Here is a 16,866-nt window from a genome sequence, read left to right on the forward strand (position 1 = left end):
TCAAATGCAGCTGCCAGCAGGGGGAAGCAATTGCTTCTCAAAATACAACTGTCTTCTCTCCAGCCACAGAACGATAATAATGAGCAAATTCATTGCATCCAAATTACTGTGTCACTGCCCTTTTCCAGTGAAACCTAAGCCCATGCAACACTTTCCTTTAACATCCTCCTTACTGTTTTTTTAGCATCTTTAGGTCCTGCATATAGTCCTAGGCACACTACAGAACTTGCTATCCCAAATTTCTCAAAAATGCAGTCCTCACACAAGACCATCCCAGAGTCCAGTACAGCCTAGGCGTGATACAGAAGCTACGAAACAGGCCAATATTTAATTCTACATAATTTTCACCAGGTCACAACAACGTAGCTAGAAGGCAAGTTTCGCAGCACAGCCTGACATCAGTGGAAGCATCAAAGTGGGCAAAACAGCAATTAAAGCACAGTTTAGGTATCACAGGCCTTTGAGATCAGTGCTGTTTATGCGCCTTCCTCTGACACCAAAGAGGGTGAACCTGCTCATGGATTACCTGGTCTGCCTCAAATACCAAGCTCGTGCTGTCCCAGGCAACAGGATATCTCTCGCACCTTTACAACCTCTTTTCCAGTCTCTGCACAGCGTCAGAGCAGAAAAATCACACAGATATAGTACAGGCCATCTCACACAGTGTGGCACTGAGGTATCACTGGGACACCTTCTGCACTAGTCCAGGAACAGAAGGAATAAGAAATAACCGCTCTGCTAAACCTACAAGCCCGTGTCTATGACAAGGCAAACCTGAGGTTGCCTCTCAAGGAAAGAAACTGGGACAATCATTAAAAAGTAATGCCTATAAAAAACACATGTGTAAAAAAAAATCGTGTCTCAGAAAGATGATCATCCTCCACTTTTCCAAGATTTTAATAAGGGGACGTGAGTTACAGCTAGTAGGCTTACACACTTCATGGGCTAAAGCGCTCTGTAGCAGAGCTTCAGAGACTGGAAAGATCACAGAAGGTACAAAGGGTGAAGGGAGATCAGTTTTGCCCCAGATAAATTCATTTGCATTTTGTTAGTACACTGATTTACTATCTTTCATGACAGCTCCAGGGAAAAAAAAAAAAAAAAAAAAAAAGAAAAAAAAAGAAAAAATCTAGTATGTAAACTGCTAGTTTCCGATACCAAAGTAAACTCCTGCCCAACTTGGTGTCATCTGTGAACTTACTGAGGGTGCACTCAATCCCCTCATCCAGACCATCAGTAAAGATACTAAACAGAACTGGCCCCAGTACTGAGCCCCGGAGAACATCACTTGTGATCACCCACCAACTGGATTAGCTCCATTCACCACCACTCTTTGGGCCTGGCCATCCATCCAGTTTTTTACCCAGCAAAGAGTACACCCATCCAAGCCATGACCAGCCAGATTCTCCAGGAGAATGCTGTGGGAAATGTCAAAGGCTTTACTGAAGTCCAGGTAAACAACATTCACAGCCTTTCCCTCACCCCCTGAGCAGGTCATCTGGTCACAGAATGAGATCAGGTGGGTCAAGCAGAACCTGCCTTTCATAAACCCATGATGACTAGACCTGATCACCTGGTTGTCCTGCACATGCCACACGATGGCATTCAACATGATCTGCTCCATAATGTTCCCCGGCACTGAGGTCAGGATGACAGGCCTGTAGTTCCCCAGATTTTCCTTCCTGCCCTTCTTGTTGATGGATGCCACATTTGCTAACCCCCAGTCAACTGGGACCTCCCCAGTTAGCCAGGACTGTCAATAAATGATGGAAAGTGGCTTGGTGAGCACTTCCACCAGCTCCCTCAGCATCCTTGGGTGGATCCCATCTGGCCCCATAGAATTCTGTGTGTCTAAGTGGTGTAGCAGGTCACTAACCATCTCCCCTTGGATGATGGGGGCTTCATTCTGCTCCCTGTCCCTGCCCTCCAGCTGAGGGGGCTGGGTATCCTGAGAAAGAACACAATAGGTATCTCAGCCTTTTCCTCATCCTTTGTCACTATGTTCCCACCCCACATCCAGTAAAGGATGAAGATTCTCCTTAGCCTTTCTTTTGTTGTTAATGTATTTATAGAAACATTTTTACTGTCTTTTACAGCAGTAGCCAGATCAGGTTCTAGTTGGGCTTTGGCTCTTCTTTCTCCCTACATAACCCCACAACATCCTTGTAGTCTTCCTGAGCTGCTTTCCCCTTCTTCCAAAGGTCATAAACTCCCTTTTTTTTCCTCTGTGATCCGGCCAAAGGTCTCTATTCAGTCAGACTGATGGTCTTCCCCACCAGCCCATCTTTCGACACATGGAGATGACTTGCTCCTGTGCCTTGAAGATTTTCTTCCTGAAGGATGTCCAGCCTTCCTGGACCCCTCTGCCCTTCATTACTGCCTCCCAAGGGACTCTGGCAACCAGGCCTCTAAACAGGACAAAGTCTGCCCACCAGAAGTCCAAGGTGGCAGTTCTGCTGACCTTCCTCCTTATTTCTACAAGAATCTGAATACCACTTCATAATCACTATGCCCAAGACAGCCTCCAACCATCACATCACCCACAAGTCCTTCTCAGTTCACAGACAGCAGCTCCAGCGGGCCACCTTCCCTAGCTGGCTCACTGAAGGGTTTTCTCTCTGCTGTACTGTATTTCCAGCAAACATCTGGGAAGTTGAAATCCCCATGAGAACAAGGGCTAGCGATTGTGAGACTTATCCCAGCTGCTTATAGAATATTTCATCTGCCTCTTCATCCTGGTTGGGTGGCCTATAACAGACTCTCACCATGATATCTGCCTTGTTGGCCTTCTCTTGATTCTTACCCTTAAACACTCGAACCTATCATCACCATCATTAAGCTCTAGACACTCCCTCACATACAGGTCTACTTCACAGCTTCTCCTTCTTTTCTTATCCCTTTCAAAGTGTTTATAGCCATGCGTTGTAACAATCCAGTTGTGCGAGTCATCCCACCACACTTCTGTGATGGCAACTATAGCACAGTTTTCCTGCTGCACAATGGCTTCCAGCTCCTCCTATGTGTTGCCTGTGCTGCATGCGTTGATGTAGATGCACTTCAGTTGAGCTACTGAACCTGCCACCTCTTCAGAAGGTGCTTGTGTGGTTTCTAACACATCAACAACCCTTGTGTCTTTGCTACTGCATGGATCTCCATCCCCTACCTGCACTGAGAAGGCAGACAGAAGGACCTCACTAGCACACAATCCCTCAAACATTGGGGTGCTTCCCCCAGGCTTATCTCTAATGTAATGGTTCTATATGCTCTGCAAAATTGCAGGAAAAACAGGACAATGAACTAATGCTTCACCATGGTAATTCCTACTGACAGAGTAGTTGCTTTTTGAAGCCACAGTGAAACACACATTTGGATGTCTTGGATGAGAACCAAAATTATCATAATCTTTTGGCCTCTGACTTTAGAATGATTTGTAACGTGGAAAACAAAGATTCATGCCTTCTGAATACAAACATCTCTGTTACTGTGTACCTATTACTGCAGTAAATATTTAAAAAATTATATAAAAAAAAAAATCTTTTTTGGAGTTGACTCTCTGCAGAAGAGATTTATTATTATTTCTACTGGAAACAGCTATTTGTTTGGATATATGTTTTATTTTTGTTCTACATATTGTGTTATGTAAAAATAACAATCTGCTCCCCTGTGTGGTGTAACAGCAAGAGTCCAGACAGATATGGCCCTTGCAAGTAGCAGTGTCTACAGAAGTTATAAATCCCAGCTTGCTGTCCCCCTGCCAAAATCTACCCTGACTCTTACCTGCTGCCAAAGTTACTCCCACGATTCTTCCCTGTAATACTTCAGCCAAGACAGGCCTTGCTCCCCTAAACAAGTTAACTGTAGGGCTTTGTAATCCAGCTCATCTTTATCAAGTTTGTAGAGTACTTGGATATGGAGCTCCAACTACCAATCTGTCAGGGCAACAAGGAACTAACCAGGGCAGGAAGATCGTTTTCCAACTCACTTAGATTCAGAAAAGCAACCCTGCTCACAGCCTGGAAGTTCCTAGTACCTCTGGGTCTTCCATCCATCCTCTTCTCTTCCTTTGAAAAATTTAAATCCATAACAGGGAAAAGGCACATAGCAAATTTTTGCTACTAAGGGCTCTCTAGGAGAGGATACTGAATGCATGCGAAGTCCATATTCAAGTACGAATGAGGCACAACTGATGTTTTCAGATACAATTTTACAGAAACACATATTCACATTTGAAAAGCCGTAGTATTTCCAAAACCTTAGTTCTACAACTTCTCAAGACTAGGAGTTGGCACGAAGCTTCGTGAGGCTAGCACCTGGCTGTAACCAGCGCTGTGTACCACTGCCTCTTGCACTCACAGAGACCAGGAGCACACCTGCCTGCCGGAGTAAGAGTCCTGTCAACACTTGGATGACTGTATTTCACTGCAAACCTATGGGGAAGCTTACTATGTCTGTATTTGAGTATTACCACCTTAAGTGTTAGGTAAAGAGTTTACCTCAACTGACTAAAATAATATATGTGCTCCAGCTCCAGTTGTAGCATAGTTTCATAATTACTCCAGAGCTTTAAAACAGCTTCCTGCATGAATACTATCCACAGGCAACGTAGTTAAGGCACAACACACACAGCAAAGTGTAAAGGTTTCTGCATTACTGCACACCTACCACCTTATGAGGTTCTGTAGTCCTTTACAGCACGACTCAGTAGCACCTAACACACAGCTCCTGTATGTATGTGCTCTACTTCCTTGCTCTGTAAAAAGATCGCAGTGTGCACAGTGGAAAGAAAAAATGTGGTGGCAGAGGCAAAGACTTCAGAAGTAGATCTCCCAAGTTTCTCTCTAACCTAGCTAAGATGCAAGAGATCAAAACTGAAACAAACTTCTGCCACAAACTGAGCATCCTATTAACTAACAGAAAATTACGCGCATGCAATTCTTGGATAGAAAGTGACATAATCACTTCTGATAGCCTTTAGTTGAAACAAGAAGCTTCATTTATTTGTTTTTAATATGTTAATATTAAGAATAAAATAAGATTCGGTCCACAGGGGCCTGAGAGAGCCCTCTGAATGTAAGAAATTGCACTTCTGACTTCCTGAGTAAGAAGGTGTTATCCATGCATCAGAACAATCCCCAAAATTAGAATTAAGCTAACAAAATTTTGTTTTTTACACTACCTAGAAATCAAGCCAAACTCTCTTTGTTAATGTTTACACAGCTTTCCTATAAAGCAGTGAGGGCTGACACTAGAAATATTCCATTAGCAGTCACGTTACTAGGAAAAGAAAGCAAGTTTTTCTTTCCTGGACCACATGCCATGGAACAAGACGCAAAGGAGAGAGAGGAAAGGAGAAGAAATCCCAGAGCCAAAAAAAAAAAAAAAAAAACAACGGTCAGGCAGGTTAAAGCACTCTCTTCCAATTTAGTTAATAAACCAAAAGGAGAACAAGAGTGGCACAAATTTAGAAGGAAGGGGAGGCAGGAAGAGAAGGAATGCACCTCCCGTTAGCACTACAGCGGGACGTGTGCTGCAGTCCCGGGTCACAGAACCAGCTGCTGCAGTCCCACCCAGGCAGGGGCTGCACCCAGCCCCGCTGTCCGGTGACACCGCTTCCTACGGAACCCCCAGCCCCCACCGCTTTACACCTCCTCTCTTCTCCAAACAGCAGTAAGTGCTCCCATCACGGTGTTTCGGTTGGGAACCTTCTCCCATTCCCCAGTGACCCCCTGCCCCCTCATCCAAGTCACCCTTTGCTCCTGGAGTACACTGGTCCACGGAATGTAGCTACCAGAAATTTCAGGAAACTTGCTAACGGTCAAATAATAACAGGACAAAAAGCACAGCTGAAAAAGCATTGCTTGCTATTAAGGCTGCCTTCAAAATGGCTGTGCATGAGCTACAACACATACAGAAAAAACCCTCAAATACATATGACCTTGAACTGTGTAATAAGCAACCAGTACAAACAGAAAACCCTCTGAAGTATTCACATGTAACAACGAAGCTAAAAACTTCCAACTAACAATAGAAAATTATCTGCAATTATTTTCCTCACAAAGCATTTCATTATTTTGTTTCACATTTGTTGCACTAGAAGCAGCTGTCAAAACCAATTAGTCACACGCAGATAATTAAGAAGTTTGCTCCATTCTGATTTTTTTGTTTTAGTTCATTTGTCGAGTTATGGAAGAGAAAAAGTGAAGGGAGAAGCAATCTCCACACTAGACATTTTAGCTGGTTTCAGTACCAAATATATTCTAGCAACTTAGAAATAATTCTAATTTTACTGTGGACAATAGAATGGATCCAACCACAGCGATGACCTCCGATGTCAACATTTACTGCCACCCCAAGTAAACAAACTATACTGCTAATACAAATGCAACCTCTGTGAAGGTCTCCTGCCGAGGTGGGTAGTCGAGGACCACAACTCTTCACCCGCTGCACAGAGTGGCCCCAGCAGAAGCCTGCAGCACTGAGCCACGGACAACATCGCACGCCAAATGCAACGCGTGCAAGACTGACACCGTGGAACAGATGCTCATTTACTGCAATAGTGAGCTGCTCTTGAATTAAACAATTAATTGGTGAAGACCATACACGTCACGCAAGTCCTTCCCTCTGCCCCTTTTTAAATGTTAACTTCATCTTTACAGTGGTGAATCAAATACCTGCATCACGGCTGCCTACTAGCAGATAGTTAACTATAGGCATCTCTCCTGATTTATTTAGAAATCAAAGAAACTTGGCATCTTTGATAAAAGGCACTGCAAAGGGCATCGAAAAGTCTTTTCTTCTTTGTCTTAATTATTTCACAGAAATTGTGCTAAAAGTATATTCCTAAGTGCTATCAGTATTGAAATGTGTAAAACGTCCCATTTGCAGAAACTGCTACATCACTTAGAAGACTGGATTCTGTTGCACTTCAATAAATGTATTTAGTACTACTCGTACCAGTAGTACTACAACAGCAGTAATAAAGGGGAAGGGGCTTTTAATTTGTTTTGTAAGCAACACAGCACAGTAACTTGAATGAATAAAAGCTAAAAGATCTGCACATTGACCACAGTACAAGAACTAGTATTCTTCCTGATGAAAAAAAATAAAATCTCTCGAATTTCTGAACTCATCTGAATACAATCAGTCTACGAAGATTTTAATATTTCTCTTTACTTGTCCCTTGCTCCATTTAGAAATAAGGAACACAGAGTTCATATCACTGTTCCTGGATAAACTCAGAGGGGAAAAAACACATTAATTATCCTAATCAAAGGCTAATTTCACACAGTATAGAAACCAAAGTGCGTGCTTTGAAAATGGCTAGCAACGAATGCTTTGTGAAGATATAATAAAAATAGACAGCCATAAACAGTAAAATAAATCAGGCCAAGCAAAGGAAAAAGAAACAAATAAATGTAATTACTTACAGTTCTGGTTACATGATTTTTAATGGCCTCAGAGTTATTAGCCTGCAAAAGGAGAAAAGTTAACAGAATTGACTTTCATTTTCCAGATAGTTTAACTATATTCTAAGAAATCCCCTCCTAACATATACACACAACAAATAAAATAAATCATTCAGAAGTACACCTAGATTCTACAGTACTAACAACCAAACTATCTTTCAAGCAGATACGGAAAACAAATTGATTTTACATTATCGTCCTACATATTCAAGCCTTATAAACCAGCATTCAGGTACTGAGGGTGCTTAATCCCAAATTACAATACACACAGAGATGTATGCTGTTAACCATAATTCCCTTTTGCATTTTTTCCCCAATCTCCTGTTTTATAATTTTTCATGAAAACAGACACTTGACTGGGTATTAATGAAGTGAATTGCCTAGGATTTTCTTTAAGCACTGTGTAAAAACTCAGTTCAAGGTTTTAAAACATGCTAAATTGTATCTGTGGAGGTTTGTTTTTTTTTTTAAAAAAAAAAAAACAAAAAAAAAAAAACGAAAAAAAACAACAAACAAACAAGAAACTGTTAAAAGAAATGAGCCAGTCCATTACTATGAAAATCTAACATGAATCACCAATCCTTCCATTAATACATGCTTTTTTATCAATTACAACAGTCAGCATGAAAACAAGGCAATGTAATGTGGAAGTACAGTGGTAAAACTGGGTAAAACAAAACAAAACAAAACTAAAAAACTCGAAATGTTTGCTCAAGACTTCAACAAAGTCGATTTGGCATTTTACAAGAGAAGCTACTCCAGATTAAGCATTTTACCATTTGGAATTATAATGGGAGAATAACAGAAGTATTTCACCTTGAAAAACACTCAAAATGAGAAAACTAAGTAACACTAGAACTAAGTCAGTGCTGTACGTTAGGTAAGACTGCACCAAACTTCAGTGTTCCCTGCTCTGCAAGTCCACAAAGAGTGCATTGTGCATGAATAACCTTATGTTCAACTGCAGAGAACTGTTGCTTCAAAAGACAATTTAAAATTTTGTGCAAAAATCAACAGCTAAATTGTCACAAGCCATATTACTGCTGTAGCAACACCATTATCTTTACACCCCATCTACATGCTTACCCTGTGGAATGCAAAATCATTTCACAACCTGGAAAATCTTGCATGTAAATTCTACACAGAACAAGAATCACTGAAATATAGACACCTCTGGAGCAAAACATAACTGCTGCAACACTTCACAAGAGCTTAGGATTAGTGCAAACCTTACGCAAATCAAACAATATTTATCTTGTATATTTAAAGCATAAGCTAAAAGGGGCAGGAAAGGAACACAGAAATGCACAATGAAACATGTTTTTCCTCTTCACAGTTTTCACTGGCACATTACCATATACAGGGTGACAGGTAAGACAGCAACTGGTATTGTATCTTACTTATCTGGAGAACACGAAGGAGGGAAAGTCTCAAGAAACTGCTTTCTGAGTCTGGGTAAACAACCAGGCCATCTTAAAATGGCACAGACAATAAAGTGAAACCCCACTTCTTTCTGTTGAATCATTTTACTGACCAGAGTTGGATTCTCCTGCAACTTCAAGACTGTGCAGACTCAGAGCTTGGAAAGTGTTTTTTTAAAAAAACAGAACAAAACAAAACAACAATAGCAACAAAATAAAACCAACAAACAAAGCTAAAGCAGCACATACACACACAGGAAAACAGTATTTGACAAAACTTAGAACACCAGCCTCTGCCCGGAGCAGATTATGGGTATCCCAGCATTCTTGCATGGCCACATAACTCCACCATGCAGACACCAGTAGCGGTACAACTGAAAATTTGACTCCAAAGTCTGCTGTGGGAAAGATGCTTTGAACTAGAGATGCAGCTTTATCACTGTCAACTCTTTCTTTCTTTTTTGGTAGGTCACTGAAGTTCAGATGCACTCTAGTTGCAACCCTCAACTGAAAACATTTTATAGACTTTCAGGGTGTAAATTACAGTAGCAACACCTTGCTTAATTCAGTGAACCCACACATAATTTAACAGGGCATACATCCTCCATTAACCATAATTCTTATGATGTGAGATTGGCTCACAGTTAACCCTTGAGAACAGGCTTCGAGGTTGCTTTTTGTTTACAAACTTGACACGTGCGTGTGTGTGTGTGTGTGTGTGTGTGTGTACACACATACACACAGTAAGCAGACACCCAGCATCCAACCCCTTTCCTTCAAAACTGCTCAGCCAAAGGACACACACTCAAATCTCCATACACGCCCTGCCCAGCTTTAAAATGCTTGCCCTCAAACCAAGTACTGCTAATCCTACTGCCCATTCATCAGCTCCAGGATTGAAATTACAAATAAAGCTCTTCAGTGGCTAACTACTGTGGCATACTCATTTGAGATGTGGAAGATCCAGCCTCAAGTCTCTGACTGGACACAAATGAAGGGGGGATTTGAAAGAATATTTTAATATCCTGTCCTGGTTTGAGCCCAGAGGGAAACTGAGCACCATGCAGCCACTCGCTTGCTCCTCCCCCTTTAGGGATGGGGAGGAGAAAACACAGAAAAAAGCTCAGGGAGGGATGACTCACTCATTATGGTCACAGGCAAAAGGCAGACTCAACAGGGGAAGAAAAGGAACAGCAATTTAATTTAAACACTAAAACCACTACCACTTAATTTTCCAATCAGAGCAGCACAGTGAGAAATACAACCACATCTTAAAAACACCCTCCTCCCTACCCTTCCCTTCTTCTCAGGCTCAGCTTCGCTCCTGATTTCTTTATCTCCTCCTCCAGCAGTGCAGGGGGACAGGGGATGGGGGTTGTGTTCAGGTCATCACCCACTGTTTCTGCCGCTCCCTCCTCCTCAGGGAGAGGGCTCCTCACACTCGTCCCCTGCTCCAGCGTGGGGTCCCTCTCACGGGGGACACTCCTACACGAACCTTCTCTGACGTGAGTCCTTCCCACGGGCCGCAGCTCTTCCCACGCTGCTCCACTGAGGGTCCCTCCCACAGGCTGCAGTCCTCCCAGCACCAAACTGCATCAGCGGGGGCTTCCCACAGAGTTCTGGCCTTTTTTGGCCCCTGCTCTGGCCTGGGGTCCCCCACGGGCTGCAGGTCGGCATCTGCTCCACCGGCGACCTCCCTGGGTGCAGGGGGGTCTCCGCTCCGGCTCACCTCTCCCACTTCCTTCCTTTCTTCCCCTGACCTCGGTGTTTGCCTACATCTCTCCCTCACAACTCCTCCTCTTCCTCCCAGGTCCCCCCTTCCCAAATATGTTATCGCAGAGGCGCAGGCACCATTGCTGATTAGCTCGGCCCTGGCCAGAGGTGGGTCCAACGTGGAGCTGGAGGAGCTTCAAGAAGCTTCTCATAGGAACCACTGCTGTAGCCCCTTCCCCCACCACCAAAGCCCTTGCCACAGACAAACCCACCACCTATCCAAGGCTAACGATCTTAACCAAGACTATCAACCACATTAAGATGAATGAGCTACATCTCAAACTTCTGAAGGTTTTAGTGAAAGCTTGACATTTCTTCTTGAAACTTCACCATTACTTTCTACATCGGCACGGGGTGACCACTCTAAGACATAGCTGTGCCAATTTTAAATCTTCCTGTCTTTAAATCCTAAAAGATAAAAAGGAAAAGAGATGGCAAAAAAGTCAGGCTGACAGAAGTCTATGGGACATCCAGGTGCAAAAAAGTAAAGCAAACCAAAAAATTCTAGCTGGAACAGCCAAATTTACTGATCTTACAAACTCCATAATATAACTCTGAAAATCCTTCCCTCCTTCCTTCTACAGGGACAACAATCCTTTTCACTTCATGCCCACAGTTTCCAGTTCCTGAGTTCTCTCCCACTCCTCTCTCCCAGTTGGAAGACACACTGCTGTAGGCAAAAGACCTGCTGCCCTACATGGAAAACATCACTGCTCATTACAATATCTCATCACATCTCATTTTTGGAGTGTTTTTCCCTAATCCTACCTGTAAAAGGATGAGAAACGCTAGTATTCTCCATGGGGAATCTGTAACCATTATTAAAGAGAATGACTTTCCCAGTGTCAAACTAGAAATTGGAGACAATAGGAGATTAGATGCCTCTCACATCTCATTAGCCCCATGTGCAGCCATTATACTTTGACCCAATATAATGTAATGAACACTGTGATGACAGTGTATTATAGCTAATGTGCATTACTTGTGCACCTCACCACTCACAGCATTTCAAGAATATCAAAAACAGCAAAACATTCTCATCCACACCCTCCCATAAAGCCAGTTCAAAGAAAATTAGATTCACATGGTTAGAAATAAAAACCACATTGCTATTGAGCGAGTAAAAATCGTTCCGAAAAAATTGTCCCACCTCCCCCTCCTGCCATCACAGAAGAAAACCATCAGAGATTCCTGCCAACAGCTCCCTAAAAAAGCCTCTCTGATGGGAAAAAAAAAAAAAAAAAGAAAAAAAAGCCATTAAAGCAAAAGATAAAATGACATTACTACTTAAAAAAAAAAAAAGTTTTATTTGTAATTACTAAAAGGAACATGAAACATACATCGGTCCTTAACTGAATGACCTAGGAGATGCTCTACCCCCTTTGCTCATTCAAGACACACAATTTCTTCACCTTTGTTAACCTTTAGCTAATCAGCAGGGTTATCTTGCCCTGAAAGCTTCTCATTTGGATTCCATGTTAAAAACATGAAAAATCAATGAACTCCAGCTTCTCTGTGTTTCTCCCCCAAATCTACCAGGTAGTACTGTGACATTTCTCCAAGAAACAGACTTAAATTTTGACTTCTCTCACTCCAGCAGTTGATGGCATTGAGAAGAATTAAAAGTTCATACACATTTCTGCCACATACACTTTGTTACTTATAGCCAAGTACTACATTTTTGAGCCGATGTGAAAAACATTAACGTAAAGCAAATTAAACCAGCATGATTTCTGACATGACAGTGAACTAAAGTTGAATAGGATGATAGGGACTGAATATTAGTTAAGCAATGAGCAAACAGGATCCACCATTATACAACAGTCAGATGAAACATCAGAGTTCAACCTAAGGAATCACATTTGCTTCACGGTTCTGTCTGAAGACAGAGGTCCACACGGATACCTTTGCTTATTACAATGAATACTGACTATAAGGAAAGATGATTTTTAAATTAACACTAAGGGATTCAGCTTTTCCTTTTGAAAGACAGGTGGCAGCCCTCCACGACACTGTAATATTTAGTGCTCCAGTAATTTGTTAAAATTTTTTTAATGTTTGGCTGGCACTTTACAGAGGTGGGATTGGTACCGTTCCTTCCTTTTACACATTCCAGTATCAAGAAAGCATTTTCAAAGACTAACTAAAAATCATGTTCACAAGGGACATAAGATTTGTCACTCTTGGGATAAGACATGAAAGAATAGAGAATTATGCAGAAAAGCAGGAAAAACCTACCCTAAAGTGTGTATTTGCGTTTTCCAGTGTGAGCTGTCAAGCAGAATCTTTGCAGGTCCCTTTGCTGTTCAGTAAAGTCAAACATACATGAAAAGTTTCTACGCCAACTGAAAACTAACGATACTGAGGAGTCTGAAACACAGATAATTTCCCTTTAGCTAAGAGAAAGCAGGGAAGGCAGGAAGCAGCAGTGCCATACCTTCTGAGAACATCACACTGCTGGGTTTAGCTGCTACAGTAAATAGTGTCACATTTCTGAAAAGCAGATGCTTCTGTCCTGCAGCAGTACCACGCTCCGTGGAAAGGTTAGGAGTCAACTTGGAGAAAATAAACAGACAAGCAGGCAAACTGGCTCTGGAAACTACTAAACCTTTCCCTCTTGCCGATACCCTATTTCGGCAGATTGGTTTTGTTCAAAGAAAGCCTGATTTTCATTTCATTTGGGATGAGCAGGGACTGAACACAGTGCATTATAACAAAAATTCGTATTTATAAGTTTATTAAATCTTGTAATTCTCTAATATTCCTAGAAGCAACATGAACCCTTCCTCCTGGTAAATATAATGACTGGCTTTTGAATTTGCTATACACTGCAGAGCTCAATTCAGGATCACTACATTTCATTAATTTGGAGGAGCGGAGTGTGCATATTCAGGCAGTTTGACTCTGTTCCCCTTTATGGCTAAGTGAGAAGCATTTATAAACAAGGCACTGACTGCACTTCAAAATGGCATTTTTGAACCTCTGCTCTGTGGACCTGTGGGGTCGGTCCATGGCCTTACTCTGGTAAGCACTTGGAACATAAAAACAAGCACCATAGAAATCCATTAGAGGCCCATATCAACCCCCTTCTGGGCATCTGCAAATCCAAAAAAAAGTCTGAAAAATTATCGAGTATTTCAGTTCAGGCACCAGCTCACAGGTTCATCAAGAAGACGTGTCATCAGTCTGTACTTCTGCTGTCTGTGCCACTGGGGTAATGTGGCACTAACAAATCAAGGAAAGTAGCAGTATTATTGGTTGATGGAGCTAGAAAGAAAGAAAGGAAATAAAAAAAAAAAAAAACAACAAAAAAAACCCAAACACAGCTCTAAATTTAATAAAGGAAAACTGAATAGCAAGAAAGAGCTAGCTTTAAAAAAAAAAGTTTCAAGGCACCTTTGCTTCCCCATCAGTTCAGGAAAGCTGTGTGACCCTGAAGTGGAAAAACATCACCTCCATAAAGGCTTTTCCAAAGCCCTCAGGTTTCTTCACACGGAGACATGGGTACTATGGTACTGGATGATGACAGAGCAGGAACTGAACAGGCAAATATAACCCCCCACTGGATATCCCCACCCTTCTCAAACTACCTAGGGAGCAGCACAGCCCTGCTGCGTCTCCCTCCCCGTGCTGTGCAGGCAGGCTGGGGAGGCAGGCAGCCCAGCCCGCGGCACTGCCTGGCAGAACCGCGCTGGCCAGACGAAGGCAAGGCGGCAGGAAGGGTCACAGCAGCGGGGGGGGGTCTGGTAGACTTCGTGTGCCCCTCGCCTCCAACGCTCGCTTTGTATGCATCTCACAGGTCCTGCAATCTCAAGTTTGGACGTAGCAAACAGGGGAAAAAAGTAAGTCCCCACAAATAACAGAGTTGCGTCTTTTCCTAGTTTTCCGTAAGATTTCCCCGCTATTGCTTGGAAGGAGAAAGGAAAAGGACAGCTCAGAAACGAATTAGCTGTAAGTCACAGAAATTTATTGCAAATCAAACCCACCCGATGCAATTTTCCAGCAAAGCTTTTACCGATTTAAGCCAAAAACCAAAATCATAGCTGCCAGAGTGAAATTGTTCCACACGTCAGTTCCCAGTTCAGCTTAGTCACTGCCACCATAATCCCGGCTGTCTGGAGGTCATACCTGATTAACTCAAATTAACAATCTTATGTTTTCTAGCATTGAGGCCCCACTTAACATGAAATTGGAGAATGCAAACTTTTATCTACATGCTCAGGCCTTCCCAACAGCACAAACAATAATTCAGCTTCAGATTTCTCAAAACATATCTTGCAGGCTCACATTAAAAACAGATGGACTGTGCTCCATGGGAACAACAGACTGCCTTTTTTTTTTTTTTTTTTTGTGTTACATGCATCTTCCCAGAAAAGTAAATAAATGCAATTAGGATAAAAATACATGTTGTCGTATCTACTGATCTTTCTCAGCCAAAGCATCTGAGGAGGACTGCATTTACCAGGCACCGTGGAAAAAAGGAACGGGGCAGGGGGGGTCTTGATAAAAAGGACTAATTTTCTTTCAAACACAGAGTACTGAGTTTTCTTAAGGTTCTCCTCCTCTCTCTCCCCATATATGCTTGGGGTTTTGTTTTTGTTTTTGTTTGTATTATAATACATTTTCACAAAAATTCACTTTTAGTTTCTTTTGAGCAAATGCTGGCACTAAGTTGGATACATGAAGGTATGTGTTAACTGCCACAGATTTCAAGTAAAAATGAGATATGCAGTTAGGATGAGGCCTTTGTGACTCCACTACCTGCTGCTTTAGCAATTTTTTCAACGTATTATCCCACACCTTTTTTTAAAAAAAAAAAAAAAAAAAACAAACACCAAAAAAAAAAAACAAAACAAAACAGAAAAAAAAAAACGCACAAACATCAAAAAAACCAAACACCCACCTACATACCCACCAAAAAAAAAAAAAAAAAAAAAAAACCAAACCACAAACGCTTTCCTCTCACAACGACTTTTATTCTGTTTCTGTCCTAATTTGAGCCAGGCCAGAGCACAGTCTGACTCACTGTTCAAAACCAGGCATTTGGTTTGCAATGAGGGGCCTGAATGTAAAAATCTTTGATTTTTCTCTTCACAAGCAGAAAAGAGGCTTGCATACTCAAGGAAAGCAGAGTTAACCAAAACAAAAAAAGCAGAACCACTGCTACCCCTCCCTAATTTCTATTAAAATGATTAAAATTCCACCCAAGACTTAGAAAAATATCTAAACAAACTTCAGGTTAAAGTGATGTTACAATAAAACATAACTAGCTGCATTAATGTCCACTTAATCTCTCCGCATTGTAACATCTGGTTATGAAATAATGTGTTTAAATGGCAGCATTATAGGTATGAAGAATTTCTTGGTAACCAGTTGGGAAAAAAAAAGAAATTTAAAAAAAAAAAAAAGGAGCAGGGGGGAAGCGGGAAGGAAGAAAGGTTATAAAAGTTAAATTAGAAATTTCTCTGGTAAAGATCACTACTTAACTGTGCCTTAAAACTGACAAGTCATGCCATGATAAGGACCATTCAACCAAGGGAGTAATTTTAAGATAAGAATCCACGTATGCTAAGAGGTTCGGGCCTTCACATCACAATTCATTACCATAAGAAACTTCTCAGGATACTTGAGGGACCTCTGAGGAATTAAGAATTAATTCCCTTTATTCCTTGCTATATACTATCATGAATGATGGAAAAAAAAAAAATCAGTGAAGGAAACAAACTTACGGCCCTCTTAAATCATCTTAAACTGTCCTAGAATACTTGTTGGAATCTAAAAATGACATCAAAAATAGTATTTTCCATTGCCTTTCCTTTTATTTTTACCTTTTCAAAGTAACAGATGAAATGAAGAGTTTTTGGAGCTTTAAGGTTGGGGCCTAAATCTTCTCTCGTTTTTGCAGCACTAAAGACTTAAGAAAAATGTGTGTACTTGTTAGCAAATTTTTTAATTAAAATGTTGATTTAAAAAAATTAGATCAACTGAGTAATTGTCAAACTTTCAAAATAAGATCCAACAATTGCAGAAAACGCTGTTTAAACAGACTTGTCATCTTTGATTTTTATCCAATTTTAGGAGAACTGTTATGTAGGCTAAGTCAGTTCTTAGATAAAAACACAGTGACCATGGCATTATTTATCCCCTTTTTTTTCTTTTTTAAAATCTTTCGGGTCATGCTATTCACCTCTGTAATGAACGTTCAT

The 16,866-nt window shown here is 41.4% G+C and overlaps 1 protein-coding gene across 8 annotated transcripts in view; it reads right to left on the reverse strand.

Annotated features, from left to right (window-relative positions):
- TNS3 (tensin 3) overlaps nt 1-16,866 on the reverse strand; it is a 222,796-nt gene that overhangs the window by 110,966 nt on the left and 94,964 nt on the right. For all 8 annotated transcript variants that reach the window (XM_032998809.2, XM_042806674.1, XM_042806673.1 and 5 more), the window contains one exon: nt 7,428-7,469. In XM_032998809.2, coding sequence (XP_032854700.2) covers nt 7,428-7,469 — 42 coding nt within the window. The remainder of the gene's footprint in view (nt 1-7,427; nt 7,470-16,866) is intronic.

Source organism: Tyto alba, unplaced genomic scaffold (assembly GCF_018691265.1).
Source record: "Tyto alba isolate M040663 unplaced genomic scaffold, T.alba_DEE_v4.0 Super-Scaffold_48, whole genome shotgun sequence".
In the NCBI taxonomy this organism is placed as follows: domain Eukaryota; kingdom Metazoa; phylum Chordata; class Aves; order Strigiformes; family Tytonidae; genus Tyto; species Tyto alba.